The following is a 19,346-nucleotide window of genomic DNA, read 5'->3' on the forward strand; positions in this document are numbered from 1 at the left end:
GAGAAATATTTATATATATTTCAGCATTACCGCAAGATGTATTTTCCGTTATAGACAGTTATCAAATTGATCGATATTGCTAGTTAGCTTTTTTTTCTTTTAAAATCATCACCGCATTTTCATTACATACTTGCCTATACAGCTGCTTTAGTGATATATAATATAAATGTCTAGATTAATTTCTGGTAGATAATAATTACACTACTGTATCGCATGCGTGTTTCGTGTAAATTTAGTGAAGTTCTGTTTCATTAATGACAATCGAATTCACCACAAAGATCAATGGTCTAGTTGGTTATTATTTGAATAAGGAATATTGCCCATATATAATGTAATGTAATGTATATATTTATTGAAACTAATAGAAGAGGAATGACAAAGAAATAATAATAATAGTTTGCTCTGGGAACATTCGCATACACGGCCAACGTCATAATCACTTGACAACGAAGGCGTCGTGGAGGGTCCAACCGCCAGTAGATTCTAAATCCCATTAATTTTTTTTTTTTGACTTTTGTCTAAACACTTACTTATATATTTATTTTATTTCATATCACTTATGATACAAATGTATATGTATATAGGCTGTGTTTGTGTATAATGTTATAATGTGTAGGTGGAAGTATGGGTGTGTGTTTATTTACTGTAATGTTAAGATAAAATTGATTAAATACGGAGAATTTAGATACAGAACGTCATGGTAAATAACAATTTGTTACATTGAAAAAATGCTATGTGACTTACGTAATTGTATTATTCTAATGGTACATACAGTTTTAATTACGTCGTACATTGTAAACTGTGTGAAGAGTAATGTCACTGACGAATTAGGTGATTAGCAGGATCATATAGTGATCTAATAATCGTTATCCTAATAATTGGGATCGGAAATGATTGATCATAAAAGAAGCTGTTAGTATCAAAATCAAACCAGGCATGGCAAAAACACATGGACATTTTTGCTACTGTGTCAGTATGTCAAAACTATCGCGCACGAATTCATATGCTTGAAGGAGCGGTTGGCGCACCGGTTGTGGCTTGGCCTCCCAACCTTGAGGTCGGGGGTTCAAAACTCTGGCTGTGCAAATCGCTTGTGTCCTTGGGCAAGACACTTTATCTACGGTTGCCTCTCTCCACCCAGGAGAACATGTGGGTACCTGGTAGGTTCCAACACAACCTGCGCTGATTACTAGCTGCAATTTATGGAATGATGATATAATTTCATTTACTAATTTAATTTGGTGTTTCAATGTGTTCCATATGTGTTTGCTCCAATGACCGGGGTAGTAATGTGAAGCGCTTAGAGGCCTTGTAAAAGCATGAAGCGCTATATAAGAACGAAATATTATTATTATTGATGCGCCCGTACGGCATGGTTATTGGCCCTAAAAATGACTGAAAAACAATGAAAACTTGTGAATACAGTGTCAGGAACCCAAAATATGTAAAACATTCCTTACGTGCTGTGTGCGTAAAAATGCGCACTCGGCGTGGAAAATTTGGAAAATTATAAAATGCTCAAAATGTCCTGAAACGTGCTCTAAATTAGTCAGAAAGTGATTTTAAGCATTTTGAAAATGACGAGCGTACAGACTGTAATGGCATACGAAGTCAACTTTATATAAAGTATACTTTTGTCAAGTTTCATTGAAAAATGCCTGTTTGTAAGGAATTTATGATCAATCATATAATTTTAAAAAAATGATTGTGACATCACCCAAAAAGTTTTGCATAACTTCAAATGTGGCTCTATAATTAATATGCTGACCAGAATAGAGCCCTTGCCGTTTTTAAGCAAAGCCGCGAACGAAAGAGGCGAGAAAGAATAAAAAATAAAAATCGTAAGAAAAACAATAGGTGATAAAACCTGCGTATCAGCTTATCACCTAAAAAATGTTCTCAACAAGATGTATAAAAAGGTGTTTTAGTATTCAAGTTAAAGTCGACAGATAAGTAGGTGAATAAAAGTTGGTGTTGGTTGTTGAAATGGGGAGGGGATATTGTGTGCCGAATAAGAACTTATAGCACCAGAATTGGAGGATGTTTGTCATAAACACCAATCGGACTACCCCTACCCCCAGCAGCGTTCTTATTAAGCAAATATGTGTATCCCTTTTGTTGAAACGGTATTCTAGGTTGAAAGGAATGATGCAGGTTGTTTTTAGAATATTTCTACCATAATATAACCACATTTAAACTCCATCTAATTTAACGAAAACAATTACTTAATTACTTAATTATGCCATTCTTCAAAATAAAGTTATCTGAAGGTTAACTATAGAATTTACAGTACACTGTAGTTAGTGTGTGTTATATGTTGAAAAAACGGTATCGAATAAAAGAAAATCGAATAAAAAAAAATCTTTCGCTTGTGACATTAGTCATTTGTGAAACAAAATGATAGGCTATGTCAAGTGTTTATATTGAACAGTGGAGGGTTCAAGTGTGATCCTAGTCAGCACGGGTCCCCAACCTCCTAATTTTTTCAAAATTATTTTTAAAAAATGGAGACAAACAGACAAAATTCTATTCAACTTTTAATCTGAGAGTGCCATTTCCGACCATTTAGAGGTGCCATTATCTTAATTGTTTCTTACCTCAGCCAAAACCGTCGTGGGGTTAAAGTGGGTAGACATTCCATTTGTACAAGACTCTCCCTGGGTCCCCTCTATTTCGACTTCCTTAAAACCTCCACAGTTGGAGTAGACCTATCATTTCCGGGCTACTATATTTTTTATCTATCTGGGGAAAAGTGACGTTTTCGTAGAGGAATACTCATATTAATGATACCCCTCATGATTAATAATTCATTGAGGTCGTGGAAGCAATCTCGACTTCGACTTTTTTCGGAAATCAGTGGCGGATTTAAGGGGGTGGGGCCTAAATTTTATGTATAGAGTGCAATTTCAGGCCATCTAGTTGCCATAATCACAAATGTTCTTACCTCAGTCCTGAGCATGGTGGGACTGAGGTGGTATAGATCCTCCATCTACAAAATTACCCAGTGGCATATTCAATGTGGCCCAGTCGCCCCCCCCCCCACCCCCCCCACAAAAAAATTGTTCACTTTAAAAAGAATGGAGATATAAAGAAAATTATATTTAAATTTTATGTCTGGAAGTGCAATTTCTGGCCATCTAGAGGCGCCATAATCACAAATTTTCTTACCTCCGCCCCAACCATGATGGGGCTGAGGTAGTAGATGCTCTATCTCAGAAAGTACCCCCACCCGGGCCCCTCTAGACCTATTTCGAATTCCTGGATCCGCCAAAGGAAATTAAAGTAGCTTGATGCCTATAATAAAATAACTACTGAAATTCACCAAACTTCGTCAAACATCCGTAGCTTCACACCGGGGGCTCTTGGCGGCCCCCTCCCTCAGCCTAGATGCTCGCCTCGCTCGCATACTTCCCCCTCCCCCACTTTCAAAAACGTTCCGCCGCCGTTGGTCTACTGTTTCTCACAGTGCCCAGTTATGATTTTTAACAAACCAAGTCTAATAATGAAATTCACAAAACTTCGTCTAACATCCGCAGCTTCCCGCCACCGGGGGCCGTTGGCGGCCCCCTGTCCCTCACCCTAGATGCTCGCCTCGCTCACATACTTCCTCCTCCTTCACTTTCGAAAGCATTCCGCCGCCGTTGGTCTACTGTTTCTCATAGTGCCCAGTTATGGTTTTTAACAAACCAAGTCTAATGATGAGATTTCGGGAGCGGAGTTGTTTATTTGTGAGAAAAATCTTGCTGTCACAGTTATTAAACCCAGGACATTGGGATTGGAATGCGAGCATCTTAACTATCAAGATAATCCACTCCACTCCAGGCTACAATAACACAAAGTCATATCTCGCTAGAATCATTTGGAAATTGTATTTCTGAATTGCGTGCTTGGTTGAAACAAAACTTTCTTAAATAAAATGATGACAATGGATAATCACATAATTAAAATCACTTCCACTTTATCTTTTTATGTACGCAACATTCTTAGCGTTAGAAAATACACTGCTGCCAAACAACTTGTCCATTTATTTGTCACCTCCCGTCTCGACATGGGGAACTCCTTGTTATATGGACTTCCACAAAAGCATTTACACCTGCTTCAATTAATTCAAAATGCAGCTGTACGCGTTATCAAAAAATCCCCAAAATATGCATATATCCAACATACTGAAGGATTTACACTGGCTTCCTTTAGCACAACGTATTATAAATAAAATGTTATTGATAGAGTTTAAATTTAAAAATCATTTGATTCCGGACTACATTGCCGATATGCCAACTTGGTATGCTCCCAAACGTAACTTGCGTTCCAGTGACAAAACTCCTTGTGCATCAGCCCAAATCTCAACTCTTGGGGAGACAAAGCTTTCTCTGTTGCTGCTTCACGCTTGTGGAACAATCTGCGAATCGGTTAGATCTTGTGAGTTTATTAACATTTTCAATATGTCTCTTAAATCACATCTGCCAAAAAAAGCCTATCCGACATTAGATGGTAAGTAGAAAGTAAATGGGTATTTGTAAGCAAATGTCAAGGAAACTCCTGCTGGAAAACTGAAATAAACAGGTAAGTTCACAGAAATGGGGAAAAAATAATAATTGAAATATAAAAATAAAAGGAAAAGAAAATGATAAGGAAAAACAAATGATAAGAAAACATAAGAAAGTAAAGAAACGAAAATGAAAAGGAAACATAAGAAAGTTAAAGACGGAAATTGAAAATGAACCTCAGAAAGAAAAGGGAAAGAAAAAATATAAGGAAACATAGGAAAGTTAAGGAAAGAAAATGATTAGAAAACATAAGAAAGAAAATAATAAGGAAACATCAGAAAGTAGAGAAACGAAAATTAAAAGGAAACATAAGAAAGAAAAAGAAAGAAAATGATAAGGAACCATGAGAAAGAAAAGGAACAGGAAATGAAAAGGATACACGAGAAAATAAAGGAACGAAAATGATAAGGAAACATAAGAAAGTTAAGGAAAAGGAAATGAAAAAGTAATATAAAAAGTAAAGGAACGAACATGAAAAGGGAACATAAGAAAGATAAGGGACAGTAATATGAAAAGGAGAAGTAAGAAAAAAATGAAAGGAAAATGAAACATAAGAATGAAAAGGAAGGAAAATGAAAAGGCAACAAAAGAAAGAAAATGGAATGAAAATTATAAAAGCGAAACATAAGAAGGAAAAAGAAACAAAAGAAAGAAAAGGAAAGAATTGTAAGAAAGGAATGAAAAGAAAATATTTTGGAAAATAAAATGAAATGATTAGACAAATAAAGATAAGATAGTTTAATAAAATGGTAAAATGAGAAGATAAGTGGTATAAAATGATAATACTTGCGTTACTTTTTCGTGTGATGTCTGTGGCTCTTGTTTGTTCTCTCCTGTTGTTTTTTTTTTAGACACTGCGCCTTGTGCACCTATTTTGGTGGAGATGTTTTGCGCTATAAAAGTCGCTATTATTATTATATTATTATTAAAGCATTTTCATGAAAAAAATTAATGAAAACATTTTATCGTATTAAGGTAGACGTACAGTGACGTACCGATTCATAATATTTTTTGTGGTGATGAATGTATAATCTATTATTAAAAACACCCGAAAAGTTAAATATATATATATTTTTATTCCTAAATTAAAAATTGTGATGAATTCTCAATTTATAAAAGTAAATAATATTGTAACAAATCATATTCACAATGTCAAACAATAACAGAAGATAACAGTTCAATTAAATAAATTTGGTTTGTTGCTATTATGCATTAATTATTAACTGTTAAAAAAGTTTGCTATTAAAATATATATCTAGAAAAAAAAATGAAAACAGTTATATATACAATGATAATTAAAAAAACAGAGAACAGAAATTTGCACCATTTAAATTCAAGTCCATGTCAACGCTGATGTGTCTCGAGCGTTGTATTGCGCTTTAGATGCCTTACCGTTATGGATGGTAAATATTTTCAGCCTACAAAAACTAGGATTTATATTGTAGGAACATTAGGTTTGATGATATATGTCAGTGCCCTACCATTCGTTGGGATTGGTAGCTATGAGATATTATCTAATGAACCTGTCATTCATTACAAACACATTTATGTTCCAAGTGATCCTGCCATTTACACAGTTCATTTTGCCCTATATAAATTCTGTGGTAATTATCGGCGCCGCTTGAATTATCAAAGTAATTTTCGAAATTTACGTTATCTCATAAGTGAACACTGCTGCTAGTATAAATCAAACACCATAACTCAGGAACCAAGAGATGAAGAGGCAAACTAACATCAGTAAAACAGTAACGGTGATTATCATTGTATTCGCAATATGCTGGGTTCCTTGGCTTTTAAGTCTGTATTAGATTGATATTTTCTTTATAAGTAATTTAATTGTTTATCCTTATAAGTAATTTAATTATTTATCCTAAGACGTTGTAACTCATGTATGATGTGGACACAATTAAGTAATATGCATTAACTGGCTCAGACCACCACTATTCACTTGACGTAATGTTCCCAGAACGTCGACGAAATCGTAAATACAATTTGGAACGCTTATCTTATGTTGTGGCTATATAGAGATTTGGCGAAACACACAAACACGACCTCGAGTTAAAACACGACTCAAAGCTGCAATTCTTAGTGTGGGAATATTATTTAATACTAAAGCTTACCTATTATATTTACGCAGCTAAACATTGTAATTATTATTATTATCTGGCCAAAATAAAAATAATAAAATGTGTTGTGTCAATTAACTATCCCCAACATGTACATGTATAAATTTCTACAACAAAGATGGCCGTGCAAGATTACGCTCGACCATCTTCATAAACTTCTACCTACCCAAGTCACACCTATTATACTCCAATGTTCCGCACCCACATTTAGTATAACATGAGGTGGCTCTCCGTGATTTTACCATACGTCTCGTCTAGTAACCACCAACTGCATTTTTCAATCCCATCTTTTCCCATTACCACCTAAATGCTTTATGTTCCTTTATGCATTGTCACACACCTCACTCTAGTTGCGTTGCCTCTTTTATTTTATCTGATGACACTCACAACAATGTGGTGCTGTCTTCCAGACTATGGGTTAAAAAAAGTAATATAGAAATACTAATACATGGGTTCATTGGTTAAGTTTGTACTTCTTTGAATAGTGACCCATGTAAGGCCCCATAAAAAATATTATTAGTTTATCACCCTATCAAAGAATAAAAACTGATGAGGAGGGAGGTTTTTTTTTTGGTTTTTTTTTTTGCTAATCCCGCCCCAATTTTACCGATGATCACAAGTAAATCAATGGTTAGGGACACGTATATAAAAAGTCATAAGAATGGAATCAAATTTATATTTAAAAATATGTTTTTGTTGTACCAGTAAACATATTTGCAAGAAACCCTGAGCTTTTCAAGTGAAAAAAGGTGGAAAAGGACCGTTTGAAATAAAAATATATGTTGATTGACAAAAAAAAAAAAAAAAAAAAAAAAAAAAAATCTGATTTTCCCCAAAACTGATGAGGGAGCGGGTGATAAACTAATAACTTTTTTTTATGGGGCCTAACGTCTCATCGGCCGCTAGTTTTATCTACTAGTGCTTTAGATTTTGGAACATTATTGGTTATTGGTGCTATGATGACTGCTAAGCTGCGTGACAAGTTGTATGAAAGGGATCCAAAAAATATAGGCCTATTATCGGTCAGAGTGGGTACTTTCCTTATGAACCTTCGGTGTGCCATATATTCTGGTATAAATTCAGCTGTGGGAAATAGGCCAGTAAAACTGGATTGTCATTTGGACTTTAATAATGTTCTCATTAATATCAAATAGCTGCATACGAACATCCAATGAAAGCCTTTAGCCACATAATGGGAAAGTTATTAAAAAGAGAACTTAAATGCATTCGTCAGAGAAGATTACCTGAATCGCAAGTCATCCGAGTGCCTTTTAGTTTGATTAAATTGGAAACATTCAAGGTCGCACACTTAAAAAAGAAAACAAGAATGTTATTCATTATTGAACAGATGAAATTTAAATGGCCTCATCCATTGATTCAATGAGCCATAAAAAATGTAGACAATCAACAAGGTTAGGAGTGTCAACACAATTTTTAACTAACATATTTTTAATTTATACTCTAATGAAGTGAAATCAAGCACACTATATCAATTTGGTAATTCAAATCTTACGGAAATTACATCTCAACATACACTATATATACAATTAAAGAATTGGGAGTGTGTTTACTAGGAATGAAATTGATACCTAGGTCTATTTATATGCAACGCCAAAAGGACAAATTACAAGTGGCGCAGTGCAAAAGTCAAGTGGCACAGTGCAAAACGAAAGTGGCACAGTGCAAAACGAAAGTGGCGCAGTACAAAACGAAAGTGGCGCAGTGCAAATCCAAATGCGTGTGCTGCTACTTGAATTTTGCACTGCGCCACTTTAGTTTTGCACTGCGCCACTTTACTTTTGCACTGTGCCACTTGACTTTTGCACTGCGATTGTAGTTTGTCAATTTTGGCGTGATATCGCGAAAAGGACAAACAACAATCGCAGTGCAAAACGAAAGTGGCGCAGTGCATAACTAAAGTGGCGCAGTGCAAAACGGAAGTGGAACAGTGCAAATCCAAATGCGTGTTCTGCTACTTGAATTTTGCACTGTGCCACTTGACATCTGCACTGCGCCACTTGACTTTTGCACTGCGCCACTTGACTTTTGCACTGCGCCACTTGACTTTAGGCGATATTGTATGGAACGCCAATTTTTGCATCAAAATTAAACTAAATAAAATAAATGAATAAAAAAATCAAGAACACATAATTCAATTTTTCATAACAATTTCACAGCAAAACAACAACAGCACCAAAATTTGGGACTAAAACACAAATAGGAACGTTATGATCATAGGCATACTTGTCGTAGATACCGTAACCTAGGCTTATCTATTCTATTCATCGTTACTACCGCTAATAAAGGCATATAGCACAGTTGTCAGCCATGGCTACTAGAGACAGATTAGAAGCTTTGGTAGTGATGGGTTATACAAATAAACAAATTGCTGAAGAAATGGAGGAAGCGTAAGCACCATAAAAAGCCTCCGGCGTAATTTCCGATTAAGAAAGAGTGACCTTTCGAGTGATATCAGCGGTAAGTTTTGAAAAAAAAAATCTGTTGCGTTTTGTTTCTACATCATTGCTAGGCTGGTCGGGGTAGACTACTACTATGCTAGGGTCGACGCAACCGACGGGGTAACTAGTTAGGAAGATCGATTCAATAACATGCATTTTCACATTGTATTATTACAGCTCAGATTGACATTTTCATCATTTAAATTTATTATAATTACACCAATAATATATACAGTAATACTTTTTTTTGGCAAATCAAAAATTAAAGGACACAACAGATTTATTTTTTAACTCAAGTAGATTTCTTCCTCTTTTTCCTGTTTACATTTTGACAGAATGTAACTATACGGTTTTTAAAGATTTTTTTAAACATTTTTCATAAATACAATTTCAATATTTAAATGAATATGATATTAGTTTTATTGTGGTCTTAGTGTGCGACAGCGATTTCTGATATTTATATATTGAAAAATAAATACTGTTTAGGCATTTTAATTATTCATATATTACTGTGGCCTTTAATAATAATATAATGATAATAATAATAATAATAATAATAATAATAATAATAATAATAATAATAATAATAATAATAATATCAAGTTTATTCTATAGACATAGACATTTAATGACTAAGGTGAATGGACACAAGGCTATACGTGCGATACTGTACCAACACTCATAATATCACATCCTCATTAAATTCATTAGTATTAAATATTAAACCTGTGTATTTCAGTATCCAATTGTTGATGTAGATGATTGAGGAATTGGATCCTAATTAATTGCATGTGTAAATGGTGATTTAAAAAAGAGATAAAACATACTACTAAAGTGGGATTTAATTTCCAGAAGAACATTCAATAAAAGAAAAAAAAATAATTCTCTTGGGCTACACTATACTTTTGCGAATGTGTATGTAATCATTGTTTTAGTTTATCTTTGCCTAAATATAGTTTGAGGGGTGGCAAAAGATATTGAATAATAATAATAATAATAATAATAATAATAATAATAATAATAATAATAATAATAATAATAATAATAATATAGGCCTACCTAGTAAAAATTAGTTAATTTCCATTTTAATGCCAAATTGGCATACAATATCGCCTAAAGTCAAGCGGCACAGTACAAAAGTCAAGTGGCGCAGTGCAAAAGTCAAGTGGCGCAGTGCAAAACTAAAGTGGCGCAGTGCAAACTCAAAATGCGTGTGCCACCATATTAGTTTTGCACTGCGCCACCTTAGTTTTGCATTGCGCCACTTTAGTTTTGCACTGTGCCACTTGACTTTTGCACTGCGATTGTAGTTTGTCCTTTTGGCACGATATCGCGAAAAGGACAAACTAAAATCGCAGTGCAAAAGTCAAGTAGCACAGGCCACTTTAGTTTTGCACTGCACCACTTTAGTTTTTCACTGCGCCACTTGACTTTTGCACTGCGACTGACCTTTGCACAGCGCCACTTGGATTTTGTCCTTTTGGCGTTCCATATATTTATACGCTTAAAAAATATAGTGGAAGTACGGGCGTAATGGGTAACATTTTTTAATGCAACGCAGCTCTTAAATGTTAAATTTGGTCAATGATAAAACACTAATGTTCACATACTACCTGCGTGCAGTTGCATAAACGATGTAATGAAAAATTGATTCCCACATTAACTTGAAAATTATTATTGATGGGATTGGTTATAGTATAAATGATGAGAGAGAGGGTATATATTGTGTTTCTTACTGAGCGTTAGGCCAAAAAAAAAAACAACTTGTTTTTATTTGGTTCTTTTTAGATAATAAACAATGTTTTAAATATGATAATAATAAAATACTATGAAGAAAAATAATAGGTTACGACCTACGTTTCAATTGGCAGATGTTTTAGGCCTAGCATACTGTAAGTACTACCTAACTAGGCCTAGACCTAGGCCTGTTGTAGTAAGTATGGCTAGGAATACCTGCCCCTCCAGCAGTTATCCTACGGGAACCACAATGCTTATTAAAATAAATATTGTACAAACAAATCTTTTATGTAAAATTTAGTGTCTGTTATAGCCTTTGTAAAAGATTTGGCTTGGCACCAATGCAGTTGAAATCTCTAGGCCTAAGAAGCCTACACATTAGGGCCTAGGGCTAGCTAGGCCAGCAAAAAAAAAAATCCTTTCCTTCCTTTCTTTCATGTTGCGTGGTAGTAAAAAAGGGAAAAAAGTGAAAAAGAAAAAGAAAAAAAAAACAAGTTATGAGCCCTTGAAGCTTTTTTCATGTATTTTTTAAGATGTGTCACTCATAAGCCAGTATTGGCTGGTCTTATTGTATTATAAGAGTGTGACGTTAATAAAGACAAAACTAAACTAAACTAAACTACGTACACCTAGTCCTATTATCTTTCAACAATATTTTATGTGTTTCTAAGAAAGAAAGGTGATTTTAAGACATAACCTTACAGCATTAGGCATTTACGAATCATCAACAATACAGATTCACAATCATCATACAGTATTGAACATTAAGCAAGGAAAAGATATGGATTAAAATATTACGTTCGAGTTTGATGACTGTGGTGACGATAACTGCCTCGTTATTGATACTTGCAAAAGCACAAAGAAGTGAATAACGTAATTCTTTTATTTAATTAACCTTTGGTTGATTTCATATATTCCCCTTTACGTACATTATTTATGTCATCATCAGGAATCTCATTCCTGAGGATATCTCATTCCTGATGATGACATTCCTGATGATGACATAATTAATGTCGAAATATTGAATCCCGACACGATGGCTTGCATTTCGGTATTTGAAGTATGTATTATACTATTATCTGAGATTAATCAGTGGACCTTTCGATCAATGTCTTGTAATTTTGTGGGATTCACAAATTACTTATTTCCACTAGAATCCCGTTCTATTTCTTCACTGATGTATATAATCATTTGTTTTATTCATTATTATTATTTTTGTCATTTATTAAACTTACAGTATCTTCATACTTACCTGTAAGGTTGAACAAATGTTGCATATCTAATGTATTTATTTTATTTTATTTTTGCTGTTTATTTGTATTATACTTTCAAAATTCTACTGAGCTTAGAGAGTGTTAATATCTACATCTTGGGTTCGAATGTTGATTTTATGTACGTTTTGGGTAACTTCCTTCTCAATACACATTTGTGTTTCGGTTTTATTTTCATAAAACTAATACTCTGTTAAAAACATTAAATTGTCGTCCGGCGTATTTGAAATATCTGGTCTAGGATGTTTTCTTTTGAATGGTCCTCATCCACACCCTACTTCGGATGGTCACCAAAGTGTAAACGTTTCTTCATCATTTCTCCATTGGGTTATACCTAACACTCCCTGTTATATTCAATTATGTCTGTGCAACCGTTATTTAGATGTAGAACGTCATGGTAAGTAACAATTTGTTGCATTAAATATATGATATGTGACATTCTTAATTGTATTTCAAATGGTAACTTAGAGTTTTAATTACGGTAAACGTTGTAAAGTGTAAAGATAATAAAAGTAATATAACAAATGTTTTAATAGAAAAAGAAATTATCTATTTAAGTTACAATCAACAAGATGTATAAAAATTTGTTTTATTATTTAAATTAAAAGTCAACAAATGGGTAGGTGAATAGAGTTGGTTTTAGATATAAGGGGTAATAATAATAATGATAATTTTGGCTTATATAGCGCATTATGCTAAAGCCTCAATGCGCTTAACAGTAAAAATAAAATTCGGGAAAAAAAATTAAGAAAAATACAAGCTAAAAAGGTGAGTTTTTAAAATCTAGATGTGTATAAGAGACAGTCCTAATACTGGGTATCCTCTTAACTATATGCCTACTGTTTCACTGTGTTAGTTATGCTTTTTAACAAACCAAGTCTAATGATGCGATTTAGGATGTGGAGTTGTAGTGAGAAAAATCATGTTGTTACAGGAATTAAACCCAGGACCATGTGATTAGAAGGCAAGCAACTTAACCACCAATATATTCCACTCCACTCCAAGTTAAAGTATTTTCATTAAAAAAAAATAATGAAATCATTTTATTGTAATAAAGTGACGTAAATTATAAACTGACGTACCGATTCATAATACAGTATTTCCGTGGTGATGAATGTATAATCTATTATTAAAAACACCTGAAAACTATATTAAAAGTATATTTTTCCTAAATAAAAAAAACTGTGATGAATTCTCAGTTCATAAAAAGTAAATAATGTTCTAACAAATCATATTCACAATGTCCTACAAAACAATAATAGAAGTAAACAGTTAAGTCAAATAATATATGTTCTTTGTTAATATGTGTTAATTATTAACTGTTAAATATAAGAGAGATGTATAAAACCAGTAGCCCTGTACATTAATATCTATTTTTTTTATTTGTATTTGTTAGTGAGCGTAGAGGAAATAAATATAGATTAACTTTTTTTAAATAGAATATTATTTTATCATTATCAATGAGATAGGATTTAAAACGTACAGCCTTAACAAACATTACAAGATCATTAAAAAAATAATTTTGTTCCTATAATGTAGTGTAGTTAAACTTTTATTGATGAATGAACCAAAAAAAAACATCGCAATTTTACCTGGACGTTTCTATCACAATCATTATGAACCTAGATCTAATTATGAAGCGCCGTTTCATGCACTGACACACTGGCTTACTGACCATTTTGTCGCCAAGAACCAGAGTATAAGTTGAAAACATGTTAGCCTGATACTATATATGCGTTAAATTGCAGTCCAATTCATCTATATTTTCATCATTAGTTTATTTCAATGTATAAAAAATAATAAAGTCTATTGGGGACAAAATTTTAAATATCGTATAAACCAGCAGAAGGAATAAAAAGTTTATATACATATAAACGTTTATTATAATAATATATGCCTATAATATTAATTAATTTCATAAATACTGTATGAAAACCATCAATGTACAAACATAATATATTGAAACATAAATTATCTCTTTTCTTCATATTTAATCTTTATAATGCATAAGTAATAATTAGGAAGAAAAATAAAATTGTAGTGTTAAAAAACAACTCTAGGCCTATTTTCCGTATGTCATACGATACCCAAATTAAATCATACTATTACATTGAACGTAATTCACCGAGCATTGCTGGTTCGTGGTAACGAAATAATTTCCTATGCCAGCCTAGTATTCTTATACTATACTACTACTCTATCACATAAAATATAACATAAGGGACTATAAAATTCATTATTACAAGTAAATACAGTTTTAGTACAGCAATCTCTATGTAGTTTCCTTAGCGAATTTTTCTTAAGGTTAGTAGATATCAGTTTCTTATTGTAAACCCTATCAAGAATTACATTAGTTACCTTAAGAGGAACATTTGTAAACAAAGATTCAACATCAAAAGATACAAATCGGTAACCTAAATTATATAAATTGTTTGGTATAGCTTTAATGCGGTCGGCAGTATCAAAAGAATCTTTAAGGACAAAATCATGAACCGTTAGAGGGCCTAATAAATTTGATAAGAACTAGCTACTGAATAATAACAAGTACCGGTCGTGTCAATAATAGGTCTTAGAGGTGGAATATTATCAAAATCTTTATGTAATTTAGGTAGTCCATGGGCTTTAGCAGGCATGGTTGATACTGGACGAATTTCTTTGTATTCAGTTTCAGTTAGTTCATTTCTATTAAATAGTGTCCGGAGGTAGGCTTGTAATTAGTTAAGTTGCGTGGTTAATGAACAGTTAGATAGTTTCTTAAACTTATAGTTGAATCAGAGAACAAGTTCGTCATAGATGTGATATAATCAGTTTTCTTCCTTATCGCAACACCATTTCCTTTATCAGGTTTAAGAATTACATATTTATTAATAAGATTTTTAAAGTATTAATACGTTTGGCATCACAATTTAAATTTCGGTTATCAAAGTCAAGAAAGTTTATGATGATCTGATTATATTTAATAGCCACATCACAAAACAATATGTTGCAGCATACCTTGAACTGTAAGACTGAATATTTATATACAAGATATAAAACTCCTAACTACAGTTCAAAAATTTACGAAGGAGAAAACATTACATTAAAAATATCCATAAGAACCAATTGCAAAAAAAAAAAATAAAAAAATAAAAATAAAATAAAAAATTATGTCACTAACATAAAAACCTAATAAACTTGGCTAAAAAATCTTGCACAGTGGGCTTCTACCAAAGACTGAACAGATTCTAGTCATAAAAATAAACTTTTTGGTAAATAGTATTTTGGTATCAATTCTTGCTAACGAAGTTGTGTGCAGTGGCACATGAATGTCTGCTCAAGGTATAGCCCCTAGTAAACCAAATTATTCTTGAATTTAGATGAATTTAAAGAAAACCCGTGATAATCTCATCTAGTTAAAGTCCTATTCCCGGCAAAATTTCGCTAAAAACAGATTTTTTTATAGAAAGGATGCATAAATTATGCATTACTCCAATTATTATAAATCATGGAAAAATATTGGCATACATTTTAGCTTTACGCAAAAGAATTAAAAAAATGGGAAATACAGACTATTTCTCATAGAATACTACCATTTTCTCATTTTCTCGAAAAAATTCTTCGTTACTAGGCAAATTTGGAGGTTGTAGATCGCATCCGCTGGAATACTCTCGCTTTTAAGTATACTCATGGAGGTATACTTTATACAGTCAATAAAGTGCGCCATCTCTAATGGGATTAGTTTTTGTACTTCCCATCTCGCACAATGTGGTCGTTCGATTAGGCCTGAGATATGTTTGTTTAAGTGTCAAAATCTCGGTCAGAATCAGTTTTTTTAACAAATTTGAAATAATTCCTATGAAATATTATATTTCACAAGTGTCAAGCAACGGAAAATATCATGTCGGCCGTTTTTATGTGTGATAACTGAACCTAAATCGAGGTAAGGCTAGGCCTAGCCTTGCAGTGTTGGATAGGATAATGTTTTCGGCGCCTACTACTATATTTCTTCGCACTACCAATCGCAAAATCAAACTTGAAAAATTCATCCGCATTTATTTTTTGTGTTCCACAATCAAATTTCAGTCTTATTTTACATTTTTTCATGCTTAGAAATGTCCAAATTTAGTTAAACTAGCAATTCCGTATTATATTTATAAATCTTTAAAACATTTTATTACAAAAATTAGATTTTTCTTAACAACTGAAATTTTGCCGGGAATGGGGCTTTAAGTTTAAATAAAATAGCACCAGACAGTAGTATTCCAAATGCTTGCCGTATTTCAATAGACAATGCATCCTTAACCCGTGCAATCTTTAATTGCATATTTGTTTTTATAGTTTACAATATATGACAAATCGTGTAAATATATATACAGTAGTCATTGTTATTTACATTGTAATCGATATCTATTCATTATGTTTTTTTTTTTAATTTTAATATCTTGCAATGTATTTATTCATGGAGGAATAAGCATTTCCAATCATCTAATTTACATTCTATTATTCACATGATTACATACGAAATGCATAATTTGGTCATTACTTCGAGTATAAACTTCTGTGTGCAGTTACATCAGTTTCAATCTGGCCCTCCTTATAAGAATTATTGTTTAAAACTAATTTTATTTCAAGTTAAATATTTAGTTTAGTTTGTTTTTTGAATTTTAATGTGTTGTATGGTTGCTAAGCTTAAGTTTATTTTCTTCTGTAAATGTTAATGTATTGTAATGAAATATTGATTTTCACATCAACTTGAAAGAGTTATAAATTTTGGCTAAAGAATCTTGTACGGACGGTCATATCAGGTTATCTTAAACCAGATTAAATGTATTGTAATGAAATATTGATTCCAATATCAACTTGAAAACTATTATTGATTGAATCGGTTATGGTACGACTGATGAGAGGCTATATTGCGTCGCTTACTGAGCTTTTGCTCAGTCTCAGTCTGTCTGGTAGTATACGTACAGCTAGTTCTGTCCTATATTTCAACAACATATACGTATTTCTGAGAAACAAGAGGGGATTATCATCAGCAACACAGATTCAACTTTCTTGCCTTTATACAATTGGAGTGAAATTAAGCAGAGAACTGTTTTGGAAAACAGTAGGCCGATTACACATTAAGCAACGATATGGATAAAAACTATACGTTCGAGTTTGAAGGTGACGGCGGTAACAATAACAGCCACAATATTTTAAGCGCCATCATTCTTGCTGCTGGATTCATAGCAAATTTGGTGGCTGTTGTTTTTCTGTACAAACACTTACAGAAGCACAAAGAAGCGAATCACATAATTCTTTTATTTACATTAATCATGGTTGACTTCATATGTATTGCCCTTTACATACTTCGTAGGATTTTGCGAAACTTTGTGTCATGTAATTTGTTTGGATTCACAAATTACTTATTTCCGCTAGCATCAGGGTCTATGTCTTCACTGATGTGTTTCGAGCGATGCATCTCTCTTTCGATGCCGTACCGTTACGGTAACTACTTTCAGCCCAAGAAAACTAAATTTTATGCTGTAGCCATATTAGGTTTGATGGTGTGTGTCAGTGCGCTACCATTCGTCGGAGTTGGTAGCTATGATAAAATATTTTTTGGACCTGTAAGTTTCTGCAAAAACTTCTATATTCCAAGTGATCCTGCCATTTACAATGTTCATTTTGCCCTATATAGTTTGTGTGGTTGGTCAATCGTTGTCATCGGCGCCGTTTCTAACATTAGAGTGGTTTACGCGATTTACGCTATGACAAAAATGCACGCAGCAGTAAATCTGAACCAAGCACCACAACTCAGAAACAAAGAAATAAAGAGGCAAACCAACATCGCTAAAACTGTGATTGCGATTTTCACTGGATTCACAATATGCTGGGTTCCTTGGCTTGTATGTCCGTATTATTTTTTCTTCTTTCATATCCTAATTCAGTTGTTAAACTCTGATAATGTTACAGACATATAAAACATAATACTTAGTCCAATAGCTTTCTATCATCAATTTTTATTATCATTTATTTTGTAATTTATTTATTAAACTTAATTTAATCTTATCTTCATATTCTGCATTAAATTTAAACAAATGGTGCTCATTTAATGTATTTTATCGCTGTTTATTTGTTATATACTTTAAAAATTGTACTGAGCATGGACAGTGTTATTGCTTAGGCCTACCTCTTGGGTTCGAAAGTTGATTTCATTTTTGTGTACGTTTTTGCTATATATCTTCAAGTTAAACTTGTTTTTAAATTTAATGTAATTTAAAGTACTGTAATTCCTGTGTTTTAGTTGTATGTTTCAGGATTATTAACTTTTTATAATACTAATACTGTTCTACAACACATTACATTGTAAGATAAAATTATTATGCCGCCAAATATATATTTTATTTTAGCAAACATTATTTGCCGAAGGAAACCAAAAACGGCGGTACCCTGACGACCATGGGCCTTCACATAACAACATTGCAGTTCATAGAATCGCAGCAATCACAAACCTATACAGAAATAAATTAAAGAGAGTACTATACAACTTAAAGATATAGTAAATGCATTATCAATGAATATTTCATGTATCTAATAACTATAACATATCTAAAATCTATAACAAAATCAATAAAACAAATAATTGTTAGAAAGATTATGAAGAATATAGGCCTATAATAAAGATAAAATAATAATTTATTGCATTTTACAACCATTAGAAGAACACCTCTCTACAATTAAAATATAACAAAGAAAGAAGTGAAGAATCAATAATAAGAAAAACAAGATAATAATTTATTGCATTAAATATAAACAGTTAGATAAATACATAATTTTATCAATCAAAAAACTGCTTCAACCGTCATTGACTTACTATGAGGACACTATATACAGTGTCACTTCATTAATGGCATGTTGTTTTTATTAATAATATATTTAATTTTTCAGGTGGTGTTGATAATTCTGAGAGCCGGAAAACTTGTCAACAATGATATTATCATTGTGACATCGCAAATGCTTTTGGCGAACCATTTAGTTGATCCGATTTCTTGGGTCTTGACCAGTCCAGGAATATATAAGGTCATAAGTACCAAGTTGCGTGTACTCTTACCCTGCTTTCAAAGGTCTTCAGTGTCTGTTGGTCCATTCGAGACGACTAATACACAAATAGCAATATGATCAAATATAACCATCACATTTGATATAAATTTAAACGTAGCAAAAGAAGAAAGTCTGATCAGA

At 32.7% G+C, this 19,346-nt stretch overlaps 2 protein-coding genes across 2 annotated transcripts in view; both read left to right on the plus strand.

The window, feature by feature from the left end:
- Positions 1-9,898, plus strand: part of LOC117110990 — a 13,902-nt gene extending 4,004 nt beyond the window's left edge. The window contains exon 3 of the mRNA XM_033253847.1: positions 9,872-9,898. Within this exon, the coding sequence (XP_033109738.1) occupies positions 9,872-9,898 (27 nt within the window). The remainder of the gene's footprint in view (positions 1-9,871) is intronic.
- A 7,260-nt stretch (positions 9,899-17,158) lies between these two features.
- On the plus strand, positions 17,159-19,314 carry LOC117111063 (prostaglandin F2-alpha receptor-like). Its single transcript, XM_033253945.1, has 2 exons — positions 17,159-18,010; positions 19,053-19,314. The coding sequence occupies exons 1-2, from the start codon at positions 17,255-17,257 to the stop codon at positions 19,281-19,283; spliced, it is 987 nt and encodes a 328-aa protein (XP_033109836.1). The 5' UTR covers positions 17,159-17,254; the 3' UTR covers positions 19,284-19,314.
- Positions 19,315-19,346: the final 32 nt, after the last annotated feature.

The sequence above is a fragment of the Anneissia japonica genome, unplaced genomic scaffold, assembly GCF_011630105.1.
Source record: "Anneissia japonica isolate Jap-2015-1 unplaced genomic scaffold, ASM1163010v1 scaffold573_len2283161_cov171, whole genome shotgun sequence".
NCBI lineage: Eukaryota > Metazoa > Echinodermata > Crinoidea > Comatulida > Comatulidae > Anneissia > Anneissia japonica.

Excerpts from the sequence above, each read along its gene's own strand:
- LOC117111063 (XM_033253945.1), top strand. The coding sequence starts at position 17,255 with ATGGATAAAAACTATACGTTCGAGTTTGAAGGTGACGGCGGTAACAAT. Across the intron at positions 18,011-19,052 it reads TATGCTGGGTTCCTTGGCTT|GTGGTGTTGATAATTCTGAG; the intron begins GTATGTCCGTAT and ends TTAATTTTTCAG.